Source organism: Heptranchias perlo, chromosome 7, assembly GCF_035084215.1.
Source record: "Heptranchias perlo isolate sHepPer1 chromosome 7, sHepPer1.hap1, whole genome shotgun sequence".
In the NCBI taxonomy this organism is placed as follows: domain Eukaryota; kingdom Metazoa; phylum Chordata; class Chondrichthyes; order Hexanchiformes; family Hexanchidae; genus Heptranchias; species Heptranchias perlo.
This window is the reverse complement of record NC_090331.1, coordinates 188765-210131: the sequence shown is the minus strand read 5'-3', so window position 1 is coordinate 210131 and position 21367 is coordinate 188765. Positions and strand designations below refer to the sequence as shown.

At 50.3% G+C, this 21367-nt stretch overlaps 1 protein-coding gene across 1 annotated transcript in view; it reads right to left on the bottom strand.

Moving 5' to 3' along the window:
• Positions 1-17652, bottom strand: part of LOC137323450 (E3 ubiquitin-protein ligase MARCHF4-like) — a 148573-nt gene extending 130921 nt beyond the window's left edge. Inside the window, exons 1-2 of the mRNA XM_067986927.1 lie at positions 17275-17652; positions 696-851 (exon numbers count right to left, since the gene is read on the bottom strand). Of these exons, the coding sequence (XP_067843028.1) occupies positions 696-851; positions 17275-17652 (534 nt within the window). The remainder of the gene's footprint in view (positions 1-695; positions 852-17274) is intronic.
• Between the last annotated feature and the right edge of the window lie 3715 nt (positions 17653-21367).

Below are 21367 nucleotides of genomic sequence, written 5' to 3'. Positions count from 1 at the left end.
GGCAAGACAGAGTGAGAGGGGGGGTAATGTACACCACAGGATGTGGGTGAATCAGTAACTGTACTCACTTTTCCTGACCTGGTTAGGTCATTAAAACGCTTCCTGCACTGTACCCACGACCTTGCCACTGTGCTCCTGCTGCTCAGCTCCTCTGCCACCTCCAACCACGCCTTCTTGGTGGCAGAGGCAGGGCGTTTCCTCTGGTCAGCTGGGTATAGTATGTCCCTCCTGCTCCTCACACCAGGCAGTGGCAAGAGAAGAGACGTTAAGGTCGGGTGCTGCTGTACACCTGTGACGCTGCATCTCTTCACATTCCTCCTTTCTCCTTCAAAATCCATGCTTGCAATGGCCCTTTAAAGACTCCAGTTCCCAACGTGTCATTGGGGTGCGCAGTCCACCCGCTGCGCAGCTTGGAGACGCCAAACCCGGAAGTTACATTAAGGGCCTTCAATTGAACCGCGATCGCTTGAACTGATGCACAGAAATTTTTTCTGGGTTTCCCACATGACTATTCAGCCCTTCGCTGAGTTCCCGTCACCATGTTGAAATGATGCCCATGGTCTAGGCTGACCTATGAGGAATGGCACCTTTGGTGAGGCACCAGAGAGCAACTGATCCTGGTCTGAAAGAGTCAGTGCCTTCAGGAGGGAAGGGAAGAGAAACGCAGAGTGAAACAAAAGTAGAAGAGGTCGTACCTGGAGGGGGTTCTTTGCACTGATAGCGATGACGTGGTATTTGTAGTAACACAGCTCACAGCTCCAAGACCCCCGCTCCCCAATCCACTTTATCAAGCAAGGTTGGTGTGTACAGCGAACGGAACCATCACAGCGACATGGACTCAGCAACTCTCCCTAAACAACCACAAGAGACACAACGGAGGTGTGACTAACAGGAGAGCAGTGGAGAATGTGGAGATACAACACAGGGTGATCACTAAAAGGTGTAATAAAGGATAGGAACCAACAACATAGGTAGAACTAAGAATGAGGTTCTGCTGAGAGAGTTTGAGGAGCTAGGGTTCAAATTAAAAAGCAGAATCTCAAAGCTAATAATCTCTGGATTACTACCTGAGCCATGTGCAAATTGGCTTAGGAACAAACAGACCAGATGGTTAAACACACAGCTGAAAGAGTGGTGTGGGAGACAGGGGTTTCAATTCATGGGGCACTGACACCAGGACTGGGGAAATGCTGTTCCGTTGGGACGGGCTCCACTTAAACTGGGCTGGGACCAGTGTGCTGGCGAATCGAATAACTAGGGCGGTAGATGGGGCTTTAAACTAATAAGAGGGGGGAAGGGTTCAGATAAGGGTAAATTTATAAGTCCAAAGACAAAAGTCAAGGCTGTAGAGCAGAGTAGCGATTTGGGTAAAAACAAGAAATGTGTCAGGAAGGGACAGAGGGGGTTAAATTTGCACAGGGATTGCAGTACGCGATTAACCTGCGCCCAGTCGTTTAAATGCAGGCAGCATGGGTGATTTGTATGATTGCTGCGTGCAGTCTGCTCGACCTGTGCTGTTGAGTGGCTGCTCACCAGTAGGGGGCCCAGATATGTGAGTGGCGAGCACCAATTAAAAGCAGCCTGCAACTCTTAAAACCTGAGGAAGGGGGAAGCCTCTGAAAGCTTGTGAATTTAAAATAAAATTGCTGGACTATAACTTGGTGTTGTAAAATTGTTTACAATTGTCAACCCCAGTCCATCACCGGCATCTCCACATCACTCTTAAAGGGAAGGTGCACTGTGGCTGCAGGAAGTGGTGGAAGTCAGTGGTGAAGTTAATCTGTGCTGCGATATAGTGAAGCACGATGACCATAATATCATAGTAAGTACAGCACAGGAGGAGGCCAATCAGCCCATTGTGCCTGTGCCAGCTCTTTGAAAGAGCTACCCAATTAGTCCCATTTCCCTCCTCTTTCCCCATAGCCCTGTAAATTTTTCCTTTTGAGTATTTATCCAATTCCCTTTTGAAAATTACTATTGAATCTGCTTCCACTGCCCTTTCAGGCAGTGAATTCCAGATCATCACAACTCACTGTGTAAAAACAATGTTTCCTCATCTCCCCTCTGGCTCTTTTGCCGATCACCTTAAATCTGCGTCCTCTGGTTAATAAGAACATAAGAAATAGGAGCAGGAGTAGGCCAATCGGCCCCTCGAGCCTGCTTCGCCATTCAATAAGATCATGGCTGATCTGATCCTAACCTCAAATCTAAATTCATGTCCAATTTCCTGCCCGCTCCCCGTAACCCCTAATTCCCTTTACTTCTAGGAAACTGTCTATTTCTGTTTTAAATTTATTTAATGATGTAGCTTCCACAGCTTCCTGGGGCAGCAAATTCCACAGACCTACCACCCTCTGACTGAAGAAGTTTCTCCTCATCTCAGTTTTGAAAGAGCAGCCCCTTATTCTAAGATTATGCCCCCTAGTTCTAGTTTCACCCATCCTTGGGAACATCCTTACTGCATCCACCCGATCAAGACCCTTCACAATCTTATATGTTTCAATAAGATCGCCTCTCATTCTTCTGAACTCCAATGAGTAGAGTCCCAATCTACTCAACCTCTCCTCATATGTCCACCCCCTCATCCCCGGGATTAACCGAGTGAACCTTCTTTGTACTGCCTCGAGAGCAAGTATGTCTTTTCTTAAGTATGGACACCAAAACTGTATGCAGTATTCCAGGTGTGGTCTCACCAATACCTTATATACCTGCAGCAATACCTCCCTGTTTTTATATTCTATCCCCCTAGCAATAAAAGCCAACATTCCATTGGCCTTCTTGATCACCTGCTGCACCTGCATGCTAACTTTTTGATTTTCTTGCACTAGGACCCCCAGATCCCTTTGCACTGCAGTACTTTCCAGTCTCTCGCCATTAAGATAATAACTTGCTCTCTGATTTTTCCTGCCAAAGTACATAACCTCACATTTTCCAATATTGTATTGCATCTGCCAAATCTCCGCCCACTCACCCAGCCTGTCTATATCCCCTTGTAGGTTTTTTATGTCCTCCTCACTCTCTACTTTCCCTCCCACCTTTGTATCATCTGCAAACTTTGATATGTTACACTCGGTCCCCTCCTCCTCGTTAATATAGATTGTAAAGAGTTGGGGACCCAGCACCGACCCCTGCGGAACACCAATGGCAATCCGAGAATGAACCATTTCTCCCAACTCTCTGCTTCCTGTTAGATAACCAATCCTCCACCCATGCCAGAATATTACCCCCAATCCAGTGATTCTTTATCTTGAGCAATAATCTTTTATGTGGCTCCTTGTCGAATGCCTTCTGGAAGTCTAAATACACGACGTCCACTGGTTCCCCTTTATCCACCCTGTACGTTATGTCCTCAAAGAACTCAAGCAAATTTGTCAGACATGACTTCTCCTTCATAAAGCCATGCTGACTTTGTCCTATTAAATTATGTTTATCCAAATGTTCCGCTACTGTCTCCTTAATAATAGACTCCAAAACTTTATCCACCACAGATGTTAGGCTAACTGGTCTATAATTTCCAGCCTTCTGCCTACTACCCTTTTAAAATAAGGGTGTTACATTAGCAGTTTTCCAATCTGCCGGGACCTTTGCTGAGTCCAGAGAATTTTGGAAAATTATTACCAAAGCATCCACAATCCCTCAAGACCCTAGGATGTAAGCCATCAGGTCCAGGGGATTTATCCGCCTTGAGTCCCATTAATTTACTGAGTACCAATTCCTTAGTGATTTTAATCGTATTTAGCTCCTCCCCCCTAGAGCCCCCTGTTTGTCCAGTGTTGGGATATTCTTAGTGTCCTCTACCGTAAAGACTGAAACAAAATATTTGTTCAGCATTTTTGCCATCTCCATGTTTCCCACCATTAATTTACCGGTCTCATCCTCTGAGGGACCTAAGTTTGCCTCAGCCACCCTTTTTCTTTTTATATAACTGTAGAAACTCTTGCTATCTGTTTTTATATTTTTTGCTAATTTATTTTCATAATCTGGTTACCGACCCTTCTGCCACTGGAAACAGTTTCTCCTTATTTACTCTATCAAAACCATTCATGATTTTGAACAACTTTATCAAATCTCCCCTTAACCTTCTCTGTTCTAAGGAGAACAATCCCAGCTTCTCCAGTCTCTCCACATAACTGAACTAAGGAAAGAATAGGGCCTATTATAGACCAAAAAGGTAAACTATGTGTGAAGGCGGAAGATGTGGGCATGGTTCTTAATGAATATTTTGCATCTGTCTTCACAAAGGAGAGGGATGATGCAGAGATTGTAGTTAAGGAGGAGGAGTGTGAAATATTGGATGGGATGAACACAGTGAGAGAGGAAGTATTAAGGGGATTAGCATCTTTGAAAGTGGATAAATCACCAGGACCGGATGAAATGTATCCCAGGTTGTTAAAAGAAGCAAGAGAGGAAATAACGGAGGCTCTGACCGTCATTTTCCAAACTTCACTGGATACGGGCGTAGTGCCAGAGGAGCTAATGTTGTACAGTTGTTTAAAAGGGGAGCGAAGGATAGACCGAGTAATTACAGGCCAGTCAGTCTAACCTCGGTGGGCAAATTATTGGAATCAATTCTGAGGGACTTGATAAACTGTCACTTGGAAAGGCACGGACTGATCAAGGACAGTCAGCACAGATTTGTTAAGGGGAGGTCGTGTCTGACTAACTTGATTGAATTTTTCGAGTAGGTGTCTTGGAGGTTCGATGAGGGTAGTGTAATTGATGTAGTCTACATGGATTTTATCCAAGGCTTTTGACAAGATCCCACATGGCAGACTGGTCACAAAAGTAAAGGCCCATGGGATCCAAGGGAATGTGGTAAATTGGATCCAAAATTGGCTCAGTGGCAGGAAGCAAAGGGTAATGGTCGACGGGTGTTTTTGCGACTGGAAGGCTGTTTCCAGTGGGGTTCCACAAGACTCAGTACTGGGTCCTTTGCTTTTTGTGGTATACATTAACGATTTGGACTTAAACGTAGGGGGCATGATTAAGAAATTTGCGGATTACACAAAGATAGGTCGTGTGGTTGATAGTGAGGAGGAAAGCTGTAGACTGCAGGAAGATATCAATGGACTGGTCAGATGGGCAGAAAAGTGGCAAATGGAATTCAATCCAGAGAAGTGTGAGGTAATACATTTGGGGAGGGCAAACAAGGCAAGGGAATACACAATAAATGGGAGGATACTGAGAGGTGTAGAGGAAGTGAGGGACCTTGGAGTGCATGTCCACAGATCCCTGAAGGTAGCAGGACAGGTAGATAAGATGGTTAAGAAGGCATATGGGATACTTTCTTTTATTAGCCGAGGCATAGAATATAAGAGCAGGGAGGTTATGCTGGAACTATATAAAACACGAGTTAGGCCACAGCTTGAGTACTGTGTACAGTTCTGGTCACCACATTACAGGAAAGATGTGATTGCACTAGAGAGGGTACAGAGGAGATTTACGAGGATGTTGCCAGGACTGGAGAATTTTAGCTATGAGGAAAGATTGGATAGGCTGGTGTTGTTTTCCTTGGAACAGAGGAAGCTGAGGGGTGATTTGATTGAGGTGTATAAAATTATGAGGGGCCTAGATAGAGTGGATAGGGAGGACCTATTTCCCTTAGCGGTAGGGTCAGTGACCAGGGGGCATAGATTTAAAGTGGTTGGTAGAAGGATTAGAGCAGAAATTAGGAAAGGTTTGTTCACCCAGAGGGTGGTGGGGTCTGGAACTCACTGCCTGAGAGGGTGGTAGAGGCAGAAACCCTCAACTCATTTAAAAAATACCTGGATGTGCACCTGAAGAGCCGTGACCTGCAGGGCTACGGACCAAATGCGGGAAAGTGGGATTAGGCTGGGGGGCTCGTTTCTCAGCCGGTGCGGACACAATGGGCAGAATGGCCTCCTTCTGTGCCATAAATTTTCGATGATTTTCTATGATTCCACGTCCCTCATCCCTGGAACCATTCTAGTAAATCTCCTTTGCACCCTCTCTGAAACCTTGACATCCTTACCAAAGTGTGGTGCCCAGAATTGAACACAATACTCCAGCTGGGGGATTCCAGAGCTTGAGGTGGAATTCAATAAATCTGGTCATTTGTGGGCTGGCACCAGAATAAAACTGACCAGGAAAACTACCGGAATGTGGTAAAAAGCCAACTGGCGTACTAGTGCCCCTCAGGGAAGGGAATTTTCCACCCCTACCCGCTCTGGCCTGCACGTGACTCCAGTTTCACACTATGTGATTGACTCTTATGGTCTCTGAAGTAACCTAGCAAGCCATTCAGTGGTTCAGCGGTTGAAGAAAAGCTCACCACCACCTTCTCAAGGGGCAACTAGGGATAGGCAATAAAGGCCGGCCTCGCCAGCGACGCCCACATCCCCAGAATAAATAGTAACAAATAAACCTCAGGACCGTTTTTAGACCACTTCCCCACAGGGAGCACCTGAGCAGTGGCCTCAGGGCAGGCCGGCCACTAAACCTCAGACTGCTGCTCCGTGATGATGGGAACTCTGGAATTTTTAATGAGTAATAACTTAACTGTTCAAAGTTTGCGGGACTGTTATATTTTCAAAATATAAGATACGGGTCTGAACGGTGTCTGAACGGAGATCAGAATTTGCACATGTAAAACACAGATGCAGGTCTCGTCCTTATGTTTACAAACTGTTGAGTTCCTTCAAAACATTGAACAAAGGTTGCTCAGCTTGACACTCCCCTCACCACCTGCCAACAAACTCTTTCAATCAGTACTTAACTCTTCCAATCAGATGCTTCCTCTCATCCTCATACATTACCACTGTTGCAAGCCGCACACCTACAACTCACAGGTCACACACACTGGCAGCTATTCAACCAAACATCTTGCAGGGCACTCTCTGACACATGCACCGCTTCTTGCAGCAGAAGATGCCGTATTACAGGAGGCAGCAAGTGGCAGTGGCTCCATGGAACATGAACCTGCTGTCGTCTCTCAGGATGACAGCATTCCTGACCTGCCACTGCCACGCCACCAGTGCCCTTGCTGTTGCCTGTCAGCTAGCCAGCCCACTCCCTGTAGAGTAATGAAACTTTATTAGAGGAACATAGGAACAGGAGGAGGCCATTTAGCCCCTCAAGCCTGTTCCACCATTCAGTGAGATCATGCCTGATCTGTGACCTAACTCCATTCACCCCCTTCACCACCGGCGCACTGTGGCTGCAGTGTGCACCATCCACAGGATGCACTGCAGCAACTCGCCAAGGCTTCTTCGACAGCACCTCCCAAACCCGCGACCTCTACCACCTAGAAGGACAAGGGCAGCAGGCGCATGGGAACAACACCACCTGCACGTTCCCCTCCAAGTCACACACCATCCCGACTTGGAAATATATCGCCGTTCCTTCATCGTCGCTGGGTCAAAATCCTGGAACTCCCTTCCTAACAGCACTGTGGGAGAACCGTCACCACACGGACTGCAGCGGTTCAAGAAGGCGGCTCACCACCACCTTCTCGAGGGCAATTAGGGATGGGCAATAAATGCCGGCCTTGCCAGCGACGCCCACATCCCGTGAACGAATAAAAAAAAAGCAGTGTAGATGAAAACATAAAATTACAAAGCGATATCGATAGATTAGGTGAATGGGCAAAACGGTGGCAAATGGAATTCAATGTAGACAATTGTGAGGTCATCCACTTTGGATCAAAAAAGGATAGAACAGGGTACTTTCTAAATGGTAAAAAGTTAAAAACTGTGGATGTCCAAAGGGACTTAGGGGTTCAGGTACATAGATCATTGAAGTGTCATGAACAGGTGCAGAAAATAATCAATAAGGCTAATGGACTACTGGCCTTTATATCGAGAGGACTAGAGTACAAGGGGCAGAAGTTATGCTGCAGCTATACAAAACCCTGGTTAGACCGCACCTGGAGTACTGTGAGCAGTTCTGGGCACCGCACCTTCGGAAGGACATATTGGCCTTGGAGGGAGTGCAGCGTAGGTTTACTAGAATGATACCCAGACTTCAAGCGTTAAGTTACGAGGAGAGATTACACAAATTAGGGTTGTATTCTCTAGAGTTTCGAAGGTTAAGGGGTGATCTGATCGAAGTTTATAAGATATTAAGGGGAATGGATAGGGTGGATAGAGAGAAACTATTTCCGCTAGTTGGGGATTCTAGGAGTAGGGGGCACAGTCTAAAAATTAGAGCCAGACCTTTCAGGAGTGAGATTAGAAAACATTTCTACACACAAAGGGTTGTAGAAGTTTGGAACTCTCTTCCGCAAATGGCAATTGATACTAGCTCAATTGCTAAATTTAAATCTGAGATAGATAGCTTTTTGGCAACCACAGGTATTACGGGATATGGGCCAAAGGCGGGTATATGGAGTTAGATCACAGATCAGCCATGATCTTATCAAATGGCGGAGCAGGCACAAGGGACTGAATGGCCTACTCCTGTTCCTATGTTCCTTTGTGTGAGAACACTGCTGTTGGAGCTGTGAGTGTGAACACTGCTGTAAGGTAAAAGAACTCGGCAGGTAGAGCAGGGGTCCCCTGGGGCCATCTCCCTCTCAAACAGATATACCGCTTTGGAGAGTGTTGAGCGAGATGGCTTATCAGGGGAAAGCAGCAAGAGCCAAGTTCGTGGCACCATTGGGGGCTCTGGTGCACAGGAGGGGAGGAAGATGAGTGGCAGGGCTATAGTGATAGGGGATTCAATTGTAAGGGGAACAGATAGGTGTTTCTGTGGCCACAAATGTGACTCCAGAATGGTATGTTGCCTTCTTGGTGCTAGGGTCAAGGATGTTGCGGAGCGGCTACAGGACATTCTGGAGGGGGAGTGTGAACAGTCAGTAGTCGTGGTCCATATTGGTACCAACGACATAGGTAAAAAAAGGGATGAGGTCCTGCAAGGTGAATTTAAGGAGTTAGGAGATAAATTAAAAAGCAGGACTTCAAAAGTAGTGATCTCAGGATTACTACCGGTGCTACGTGCTCGTGAGTATAGGAACAGGAGAATAGACAGGATGAATGCGTGGCTGCAGGGATGGTGTAGGAGGGAGGGATTTAGATTCCTGGGACATTGGGACCGGTTCTGGGGAAGGTGGGACCTGTACAAGCGTGACGGGTTACACCCGAGCAGGACCGGGACCAATGTCCTCGCGGGGGTGTTTGCTAGTGCTGTTGGGGAAGGTTTAAACTAGAGTGGCAGGGGAATGGGAACCTGAGCGGGGAGACAGAAGGGAGTAAAGTTGAGAGCAGCAAGAGAGGGGAAGACCCAGGGGAAATCTACAATACAAATAGTACAAACAGTTGTTCAAGAACAAGTGAAAGGGAAAAGCGTAGAGCAGCAGAAAGAAAGTGTACTTCAGACACTACAGGTAAAGTGAAAACGAGAAGGTCAGGCTAGGATGTGTGGCCCAACTAAGAGTTCTACATACAAATGCACGAAGTATAAGGAATAAATTAAATGAACTACAGGTTCAAATTCAAATTGGAGGGTATGACACGATAGCTATTACTGAGACTTGGCTGCAGGATGGTCAGGATTGGGAACTAAATATAAGGTCTACAGGAGAGTCAGGGAAAATGGAAGAGGGGGAGGAGCAGCCTTAATGATTAGAGATGAAATCACTTCAATAATAAAGGATGATATAACGAGAGATAAGCAGCCAACAGAGACCTTATGGGTTGAATTGAGAAATAGGAAAGAATCTAAGACTATCGTGGGAGTTGTGTATAGGACCCCTGGCAGCAGCTCTGAAGTGCCAGATTGTATAAATGCAGAGATTAGACAAGCATGTAAGAAAGTCATAGTGGTCTTAATGGGGGACTTTAACCTTCACATAGATTGGGAAAAGCAGACTAACAACTGTCAGAAAGGTAGTAAATTTCTTGAGTGTGTCCAGGATAGTTTTCTACAGCGGAATGTCCTAGAGGCAACAAGGGGGCAAGCCATACTAGATTTAGTAATGAGTAATGAACCAGATTTAGTTAACAGCTTAACTGTGTGTGAACATCTATCCAATAGTGATCATAACATGATCGAGTTCAATGTAGTGTTTGAAAGGGAAAAAAGTGAATCAGCTGCTTAGATTCTAGACTTGGGCAAAGCCGACTTCAATGGGATGAGACAGAGACTGTCCACAGTAAACTGGGCAAATCTGTTAATGGGTAAAAGGACTGATGATCAGTGGGAAATGTTTAAAGAAACATTTAACGTGATACAGAACCGGTTTATACCCCTGAGGGGCAAGAACTCTACTTGCCAAAAAAAACAGCCCTGGACAACTAGAGGTAAGGGACAGTATAAGACAAAAGGAAAGGGCATACAAAAAGGCAAAAAAATGGCACAGATCCTGGCGAATGGGAAAGATACAAAGATCAACAAAGGGTCACAAAACAGACAGTAAGAGCTACAAAAAGAGAGTATGAAAAGAAACTTGCAAGGGATATCAAAACCAATACGAAGAACTTTTATAGTTACATTCGGAAAAAGAGGGTGGTCAGGAGCAGTGTTGGCCCCTTAAAAACTGAAAGTGGGGATATTGTCATTGACAATGGGGAAATGGCGGACATGTTGAACAATTATTTTGCGTCAGTATTTACAGTAGAGAAAGAGGATAGCATGCCGGAAATCCCAAGAAAACTAATATTGAATCAGGGACAGGGACTCGATAAAATTAACATAAGTAAAACAACAGTAATGAAGAAAATAATAGCACTAAAGAGTGACAAATCCCCAGGACCAGATGGTTTCCATCCCAGGGTTTTAAAGGAAGTAGGTGAGCACATTGCGGATGCCCTAACTATAATCGGAGAGAGAGCGGACCAGAGCGGTGGGAAACAGTGAGAGCGGAGCGGGGATAAAAACAGCGCAGAGAGAGAGCGGACCAGAGCGGTGGGAAACAGTGAGAGCGGAGTGGGGATAAAAACAGCGCAGAGCGAGAGAGCGGACCAGAGCGGTGGGAAACAGCGAGAGCGGAGTGGGGATAAAAACAGCGCAGAGAGAGAGCGGACCAGAGCGGTGGGAAACAGCGAGAGCGGAGTGGGGATAAAAACAGCGCAGAGAGAGAGCGGACCAGAGCGGTGGGAAACAGCGAGAGCGGAGTGGGGATAAAAACAGCGCAGAGAGAGAGCGGACCAGAGCGGTGGGAAACAGCGAGAGCGGAGTGGGGATAAAAACAGCGCAGAGAGAGAGCGGACCAGAGCGGTGGGAAACAGCGAGAGCGGAGTGGGGATAAAAACAGCGCAGAGCGAGAGAGCGGACCAACCGGGTTCTGATAAAAAAAAAAATCAAAGAGTGACGTCACAGGTAAAGCAGGTGGGTGGTTGGTGGTGAGTATTTCTTTTTCTTAGAACTATGGGCTAAGTTACAATAAAACCAGGTAACATAACCACATTTATAATTAAATAATTAACTAAACTTAAGGTCTGCAGGTTTTATAGCAGGTCGTGTTTTTTTTAGTGAACCTAGGTCCCTAGTATAGTTAACATTTTCTAATTTCAACGTAATTTAAAAGGGGTAACTAAGCTAAGGCAAGTCATGGCAGCAGACCTCGCACCCGTGATATGCCCCTCCTGCAAGATGTGGGAAGTCATGGACACTACCAGTGTCCCTGCCGACCATGTGTGCGGGAAGTGTGTCCACCTGCAGCTACTGACCGATCGTATCTCGGAGCTGGAGCTGCGGGTGGACTCACTGTGGAGCATCCGCGATGCAGAGAAACTCGTGGATAGCACGTTTAGCGAGTTGGTCACACCGCAGGTAAAGGGTATACAGGCAGGAAGTGAATGGGTGACCACCAGGCAGAGTAAGAGGTGCAGGCAGGTAGTGCAGGGGTCCCCTGTGTCCATCCCCCTCTTAAACAGGTATACCGTTTTGGATACTGTTGGGGGAGATGGCTCACCAGGGGAAGGTGGCAGTGGCCAGGTTCATGGCACCGTGGCTGGCTCTGCTGCACAGGAGGGCAGGAAAAAGAGTGGCAGAGCTATAGTGATAGGGGACTCGAACGGATAGGGTGGATAGAGAGAAACTATTTCCGCTGGTTGGGGATTTTGGGAGGAGGGGGCACAGTCTAAAAATTAGAGCCAGACCTTTCAGGAGCGAGATTTGAAAACATTTCTACACACAAAGGGTGGTAGAAGTTTGGAACTCTCTTCCGCAAACGGCAATTGATACTAGCTCAATTGCTAAATTTAAATCTGAGATGGATAGCTTTTTGGCAACCAAAGGTATTAAGGGATATGGGCCAAAAGCAGGTATATGGAGTTAGATCACAGATCAGCCATGATCTTATTAAATGGCGGAGCAGGCACGAGGGGCTGAATGGCCTACTCCTGTTCCTATGTTCCGAGGTGTGTGTGTGAGTGTGAACACTTCTGTTGGAGGTGTGTGTGTGAACACTTTTTTATTCATTCGTGGGAGAGGGATGTAGTTTTTCTTTCCTTTTTTTTTCTCTTGACATTGTAGTTGTTGTTAAGCTAACTTAAGGGTTAAGTCATGGCAGGAGATCCCAGGGCCGTGTCATGTTCCTCTTGTGGGATGTGGGAATTCAGGGATCCTTCCTGTGTCCCTGGTTCCTTCACCTGCGGGAAATGTGTCCAGCTGCAGCTACTGTTTGACCGCTTGACGGCTCTGGAGCTGCGGATGGACTCACTTTGGAGCATCCGCGATGCTGAGAAAGTCGTGGATAGCACGTTCAGTGAGTTGGTCACACCACAGATAAAAATTACTGAGGGAGATAGTGAATGGGTGACCAACAGACAGAGGAAGAGTAGGAAGGCAGTGCAGGGGTCCCCTGCGGTCATCTCCCTTCAAAACAGGTATACCGTTTTGGATACTGTTGGGGGAGATGGCTCACCAGGGGAAGGTGGCAGTGGCCAGGTTCATGGCACCGTGGCTGGCTCTGCTGCACAGGAGGGCAGGAAAAAGAGTGGCAGAGCTATAGTGATAGGGGACTCGATTGTAAGGGGAATAGACAGGCGGAACTGCGGACGCAACCGAGACTCCAGGATGGTATGTTGCCTCCATGGTGCAAGGGTCAGGGATGTCTCGGAGCGGCTGCAGGACATTCTGGAGGGGGAGGGTGAACAGCCAGTTGTCGTGGTGCATATAGGCACCAACGATATAGGTAAAAAACAGGATGAGGTCCTACAAGCTGAATTTAGGGAGTTAGGAGTTAAACTAAAGAGTAGGACCTCAAAGGTAGTAATCTCAGGATTGCTACCAGTGCCACGGGCTAGTCAGAGTAGGAATGACAGGATAGCTAAGATGAATACGTGGCTTGAGAGATGGTGCAAGAGGGAGGGATTCAAATTCCTGGGCCATTGGTTCTGGGGGAGATGGGACCAGTACAAATTGGACGGTGTGCATCTGGGCAGGACTGGAATCAATGTCCTAGGGGGAGTGTTTGCTAGTGCTGTTGGGGAGGGTTTAAACTAATGTGGCAGGGGGATGGGAACCGATGCAGGAAGTCAGTGGGAAATAAAGTGGTGACAGAAACAAAAGGCAGGAAGGGAGAGTGTACAGAACATGACCGGACAGATGGTCTGGGAAAGCAGGGCAAAGACCAAGGGAAGTCTAGATTAAACTGCATTTATTACAATGCAAGAAGTCTGATGGGCAAGGCAGATGAACTCAGAAGTCTGATGGGCAAGGCAGATGAACTCAGGGCATGGATGGGTACATGGGACTGGGATGTTATAGCTATTACTGAAACATGGCTAAGGGAGGGGCAGGACTGGCAGCTCAATGTTCCAGGGTACAGATGCTATAGGAAAGATAGAGCAGGAGGTAAGAGAGGAGGGGGAGTTGCGTTCTTGATTAGGGAGAACATCACGGCAGTAGTGAGAGGGGATATATCCGAGGGTTCGCCCACTGAGTCCATATGGGTGGAACTGAAAAATAAGAAGGGAGAGATCACTTTGATCGGATTGTACTACAGACCCCCAAATAGTCAACGGGAAATTGAGGAGCAAATATGTAAGGAGATTACAGACAGCTGCAAGAAAAATAGGGTGGTAATAGTAGGGGACTTTAACTTTCCCAACATTGACTGGGACAGCCATAGCATTAGGGGCTTGGATGGAGAGAAATTTGTTGAGTGTATTCAGGAGGAATTTCTCATTCAGTATGTGGATGGCCCGACGAGAGAGGGGGCAAAACTTGACCTCCTCTTGGGAAATAAGGAAGGGCAGGTGACAGAAGTGTTAGTGAGGGATCACTTTGGGACCAGTGATCATAATTCCATTAGTTTTAAGATAGCTATGGAGAAGGATAGGTCTGGCCCAAAAGTTAAAATTCTAAATTGGGGAAAGGCCAATTTTGATGGTATTAGACAGGAACTTTCAGAAGTTGGTTGGGAGAGTCTGTTGGCAGGCAAAGGGACGTCTGGTAAGTGGGAGGCTTTCAAAAGTGTGTTAACCAGGGTTCAGGGTAAGCACATTCCTTATAAAGTGAAGGGCAAGGCTGGTAGAAGTAGGGAACCTTGGATGACTCGGGAGATTGAGGCCCTAGTCAAAAAGGAGGCATATGACATGCATAGACAGCTGGGATCAAGTGGATCCCTTGAAGAGTATAGAGATTGCCGGAGTAGAGTTAAGAGAGAAATCAGGAGGGCAAAAAAGGGACATGAGATTGCTTTGGCAGATAAGGCAAAGGAGAATCCAAAGAGCTTCTACAAATACATAAAGGGCAAAAGAGTAACTAGGAAGAGAGTAGGGCCTCTTAAGGATCAACAAGGTCATCTATGTGCGGAACCACAAGAGATGGGTGAGATCCTGAATGAATATTTCACATCGGTATTTACGGTTGAGAAAGGCATGGATGTTAGGGAACTTGGGGAAATAAATAGTGATGTCTTGAGGAGTGTACATATTACAGAGAGGTAGGTGCTGGAAGTCTTAACGCGCATCAAGGTAGATAAATCTCCGGGACCTGATGAAATGTATCCCAGGACCTTATGGGAGGTTAGGGAGGAAATTGCGGGTCCCCTAGCAGAGATATTTGAATCATCGACAGCTACAGGTGAGGTGCCTGAAGATTGGAGGGTCGCAAATGTTGTGCCTTTGTTTAAGAAGGGCGGCAGGGAAAAGCCTGGGAACTACAGACCGGTGAGCCTGACATCTGTAGTGGGTAAGTTGTTAGAGGGTATTCTGAGAGACAGGATCTACAGGCATTTGGAGATGCAGGGACTGATTAGGAACAGTCAGCATGGTTTTGTGAGAGGAAAATCATGTCTCACGAATTTGATTGAGTTTTTTGAAGGGGTAACCAAGAAGATAGATGAGGGCTGTGCAGTAGACGTGGTCTACATGGACTTCAGCAAAGCCTTTGACAAGGTACCGCATGGTAGGTTGTTACATAAGGTTAAATCTCACGGGATCCAAGGTGAGGTAGCCAATTGGATACAAAATTGGCTTGACGACAGAAGACAGAGGGTGGTTGTAGATGGTTGTTTTTCAAACTGGAGGCCAGCGGTGTGCCTCAGGGATCGGTGCTGGGTCCGCTGTTATTTGTTATTTATATTAATGATTTGGATGAGAATTTAGGAGGCATGGTTCGTAAGTTTGCAGATGACACCAAGATTGGTGGCATTGTGGACAGTGAAGAAGGTTATCTAGTGGGCCGATTAATGGCAGATGGAGTTTAATTTAGGTAAATGTGAGGTGATGCATTTTGGTAGATCGAATTGGGCCAGGACCTACTCCGTTAATGGTAGGGCATTGGGGAGAGTTATAGAACAAAGAGATCTAGGAGTACAGGTTCATAGCTCCTTGAGAGTGGAGTCACAGGTGGATAGGGTGGTGAAGAAGGCATTCGGCATGCTTGGTTTCATTGGTCAGAACATTGAATGCAGGAGTTGGGATGTCTTGTTGAAGTTGTACAGGGCATTGGTGAGGCCACACTTGGAATACTGTGTACAGTTCTAGTCACCCTATTATAGAAAGGATATTATTAAACTAGAAAGAGTGCAGAAAAGATTTACTAGGATGCTACCGGGACTTGATGGTTTGACTTATAGGGAGAGGTTAGATAGACTGGGACTTTTTTCCCTGGAGAGTAGGAGGTTTAGGGGTGATCTTATCGAAGTCTATAAAATAATGAGGGGCATAGATAAGGTAGATAGTCAAAATCTTTTCCCAAAGGTAGGGGAGTCTATAACGAGGGGGCATAGATTAAAGGTGAGAGGGGAGAGATACAAAAGGGTCCAGAGGGGCAATTTTTTCACTCAAAGGGTGGTGAGTGTCTGGAACGAGCTGCCAGAGGCAGTAGTAGAGGCGGGTACAATTTTGTCTTTTAAAAAGCATTTGGACAGTTACATGGGTAAGATGGGTATAGAGGGATATGGGCCAAGTGCAGGCAATTGGGACTAGCTTAGTGGTATAAACTGGGTGACATGGACATGTTGGGCCGAAGGGCCTGTTTCCATGTTGTAACTTCTATGATTCTATGATGTGGGCGTCGCTGGCGAGGCCAGCATTTATTGCCCATCCCTAATTGCCCTTGAGAAGGTGGTGGTGAGCCGCCTTCTTGAACCGCTGCAGTCTGTGTGGTGACGGTTCTCCCACAGTGCTGTTAGGAAGGGAGTTCCAGGATTTTGACCCAGCGACGGTGAAGGAACGTTGATATATTTCCTCGTCGGGATGGTGTGTGACTGGGAGGGGAACGTGCAGGTGGTGTTGTTCCCATGTGCCTGCTGTTCTTGTCCTTCTCGGTGGTAGAGGTCGCGGGTTTGGGAGGTGCTGTCGAAGAAGCCTTGGCGAGTTGCTGCAGTGCATCCTGTGGATGGTGCACACTGCAGCCACAGTGCGCCGGTGGTAAAGGGAGTGAATGTTTAAGGTGGTGGATGGGGTGCCAATCAAGCGGGCTGCTTTGTCCTGGATGGTGTCGAGCTTCTTGAGCGTTGTTGGAGCTGTGTGTGTGTGAACATTTCTGTTGGAGCTGTGTGTGTGTGAATGTGTTTACACCAGGTTCACCTATGGTGTCTCCTCACCACTGCTGTCCAGGGGAGGTGGGAGAGCGGATCCTGCATTGTACCCCAGGAGCTGTCACTTCTCCCGGTGCGGGTAAAAAGGGCCCTGTCTCAAGACCAAGGATTTGACCATTTTTTAAAAAGTGTTCGCAAGTCAACAATCCAACGACAGCATCAAAGCCAACTCCGAATATCATCCCAGTTCGATGTGAAGCCATGTAACCGGGCCCAGCTGATCCTCTCCCTCCCGTTTCTTCCTTCCCCTTTGGAGTTGGGGAGCGGGGAGAGCGGGTCCCACAAGGGGAGTTGGTGATGGGGAACGGCCCGTCACTCACCTGCTCAGGTCCCTGGAAGCAGATCCGGCACTGAGGGGACCGACAGCCGCTGGCGATGCTGCTGCTGAGAGACAGCCTGTCCTCGCCTTTCCTCCGGTCAGAGTCCTCGGCGGAGGGGCTGCCGAGGGCCGTGGGCGGCTCAGCCCCGATGTGTTGATGGTCCTGGGGGCAGCGCTCCTCCCCCGCGGCGCCGCCTGCCCGCGGCTCGCTCCCTTTGCCGGCCGGAGGCAGCGTGTTGTTGGACGGGACCCCGTGGTTAATCGGCCGAGTGATTTGATCGTTCATCAGAGGAGCCGGAGGAGGAGGTCGGCGGAGTGACAGAAGCTTCAGCTCATTCAACACGCGGCCGCGGCATTTGAGGCGGACTTGGCGCAACATCTGTCCGGCTCCTGGACCGATCCCAGCCCGGGTCCGGCTCCTGGACCGATCCCAGCCCGGGTCAGGGTCCTGGACCGATCCCAGCCCGGGTCCGGCTCCTGGACCGATCCCAGCCCGGGTCAGAGTCCTGGACCGATCCCAGCCCGGGTCAGAGTCCTGGACCGATCCCAGCCCGGGTCCGGCTCCTGGACCGATCCCAGCCCGGGTCAGAGTCCTGGACCGATCCCAGCCCGGGTCAGGGTCCTGGACCGATCCCAGCCCGGGTCAGAGTCCCCGGACCGATCCCAGCCCGGGTCCGGCTCCTGGACCGATCCCAGCCCGGGTCAGAGTCCCCGGACCGATCCCAGCCCGGGTCAGAGTCCCCGGACCGATCCCAGCCCGGGTCAGGGTCCTCGGACCGATCCCAGCCCGGGTCAGGGTCCTGGACCGATCCCAGCCCGGTCCGGGTCAGGGTCCTGGACCGATCCCAGCCCGGGTCCGGGTCCTGGACCGATCCCAGCCCGGGTCAGAGTCCCCGGACCGATCCCAGCCCGGGTCAGAGTCCCCGGACCGATCCCAGCCCGGGTCAGAGTCCCCGGACCGATCCCAGCCCGGGTCAGAGTCCTCGGACCGATCCCAGCCCGGGTCAGGGTCCTCGGACCGATCCCAGCCCGGGTCAGGGTCCTGGACCGATCCCAGCCCGGGTCCGGGTCCTGGACCGATCCCAGCCCGGGTCAGAGTCCCCGGACCGATCCCAGCCCGGGTCAGAGTCCCCGGACCGATCCCAGCCCGGGTCAGGGTCCTCGGACCGATCCCAGCCCGGGTCAGGGTCCTCGGACCGATCCCAGCCCGGGTCAGGGTCCTGGACCGATCCCAGCCCGGTCCGGGTCAGGGTCCTGGACCGATCCCAGCCCGGGTCCGGGTCCTGGACCGATCCCAGCCCGGGTCAGAGTCCCCGGACCGATCCCAGCCCGGGTCAGAGTCCCCGGACCGATCCCAGCCCGGGTCAGGGTCCTCGGACCGATCCCAGCCCGGGTCAGGGTCCTCGGACCGATCCCAGCCCGGGTCAGGGTCCTGGACCGATCCCAGCCCGGTCCGGGTCAGGGTCCTGGACCGATCCCAGCCCGGGTCCGGGTCCTGGACCGATCCCAGCCCGGGTCAGAGTCCCGGGGCCTCCGGAGCTCGAAATGAGCCGATTTATTGATCGATTTATTATTGAATTTCTTTCTTTCCCCGAACAGAACCGATCGGGAATGAGTCCGCTCCGGGTCCGGGTCCGGGTCCGCTCCGGGTCTCGGGAATCACAAATATGGAGCCGATTTTAAGTCGATTTTAAGTCGATTTCTGCTGTTCCTCTCGGGTCGGTGTCGATAAATCGGTTGGTGAATAAACGCATCGTCATTCGATCAGTTTCAGAGTCGCGCGTTTTGCAGTGAATTGAAATCAATAAATCGATAAATCGAAAGGTGGAAGCAGCGGCTCCGGGTCCGGGATCGAGTCCGGGTCCGCTCCGGGTCCGGGTCCGGGATCGAGTCCGAGTCCGCTCCGGGTCCGGGTCCGGGTCCGGGATCGAGTCCGAGTCCGCTCCGGGTCCGGGTCCGGGTCCGGGATCAAGTCCGAGTCCGCTCCGGGTCCGGGTCCGGGATCGAGTCCGAGTCCGCTCCGGGTCCGGTCTCCGAGCCGCTCGATGTGTTTATTTGGTTATTTTCTCCCCCGGTTGTGGAGCCCGGGGTCGCTCCTCCTCCTCCTCCTCCTCCTCCCTCCGCCTCGGACCCTCCTCCTCCTCCCTCCGCCTCGGACCCTCCTCCTCCTCCTCCCTCCGCCTCGGACCCTCCTCCTCCTCCCTCCGCCTCGGACCCTCCTCCTCCTCCCTCCGCCTCGGACCCTCCTCCTCCTCCCTCCGCCTCGGACCCTCCTCCTCCTCCTCCCTCCGCCTCGGACCCTCCTCCTCCTCGGACCCTCCTCCTCCTCCCTCCGCCTCGGACCCTCCTCCTCCTCGGACCCTCCTCCTCCTCCCTCCGCCTCGGACCCTCCTCCTCCTCCTCCCTCCGCCTCGGACCCTCCTCCTCCTCGGACCCTCCTCCTCCTCCCTCCGCCTCGGACCCTCCTCCTCCTCCTCCCTCCGCCTCGGACCCTCCTCCTCCTCCTCCCTCCGCCTCGGACCCTCCTCCTCCTCCCTCCGCCTCGGACCCTCCTCCTCCTCCCTCCGCCTCGGACCCTCCTCCTCCTCCTCCCTCCGCCTCGGACCCTCCTCCTCCTCGGACCCTCCTCCTCCTCCTCCCTCCGCCTCGGACCCTCCTCCTCCTCCTCCCTCCGCCGCCTCTCTGATTCCGGTTCACTCTGAGTCTCGAATCTGCGGGTTCCGAGCTCCGGCTCCGAGATTCTCCTTCCGGGGCTGGAGAGTTGATTAAACCCCGAGCAATTCAGCACCGAGACCCGGGGACAGCTCCTTAAAGCGGCCTCTCACCGCCCGGTCCCTCCCTCCCGGCTCCTTAAAGCGGCCTCTCACCGCCCGGTCCCTCCCTCCCGGCTCCTTAAAGCGGCCTCTCACCGCCCGGTCCCTCCCTCCCGGCTCCTTAAAGCGGCCTCTCACCGCCCGGTCCCTCCCTCCCTGATCCTTAAAGCGGCCTCTCACCGCCCGGTCCCTCCCTCCCTGATCCTTAAAGCGGCCTCTCACCGCCCGGTCCCTCCCTCCCTGATCCTTAAAGCGGCCTCTCACCGCCCGGTCCCTCCCTCCCTGATCCTTAAAGCGGCCTCTCACCGCCCGGTCCCTCCCTCCCTGATCCTTAAAGCGGCCTCTCACTGCCCGGTCCCTCCCTCCCTGATCCTTAAAGCGGCCTCTCACCGCCCGGTCCCTCCCTCCCTGATCCTTAAAGCGGCCTCTCACTAAGCAACACACCGCTCTGTCTCTGCTTTTCCCTCCAGACTCCACATTCTCATTATTTTAAAATCCCAATCGCCCAGTCCTCCAATTGTTGCCATTTTATCAGCAATAATCTGGTGGCCAGTCCCTTGCGTCTGTGGAACAGGATCCCAGATCCCAGATCCCAACTCCAGGCTCCTGGCTCCCTCCTTCCCTGATCTCTGCTCACCGCTCCCGACTCCCTCAATCCCATTTGTAACAGGCCTGGGAATACAGAAAATGTGTTCCCAATTCAGGACTGTATTGGCAATAATAGTCAGAGAAAACACACTGTTAGTTGGGTGTAGAGGGATCTTTACTCTGTATCTAACCCTGTACCTGCCCTGGGAGTGTTTGATGGGACAGTGTAGAGGGATCTTTACTCTGTATCTAACCCTGTACCTGCCCTGGGAGTGTTTGATGGGACAGTGTAGAGGGAGCTTTACTCTGTATCTAAGCCCTGCGGTATCTGCCCTGGGAGTGATTGATGGGCTGGTGTAGAGGGAGCTTTACTCTGTATCTAAGCCCTGCGGTATCTGCCCTGGGAGTGATTGATGGGCTGGTGTAGAGTTACATTAAGTCTCCAGCACAGAAACCTCCCGTGGAACAGAAGGGCAAAAGCTCACTTGATCTTGATTTTCACGATGAATACAGAAACAGGCCATTTGGCAAAATGGTCCAATCCTTCTATTCTTTTCTCCCTCATGTACTATCCAGCTTCTCCTTAAATGCATGTATGCTATTTGCCTCAACATAAGAACACAAGAAATAGGAGCAGGAGTAGGCCATACGGCCACTCGAGTCTGCTTCACCATTCAATCAGATCATGGCTGA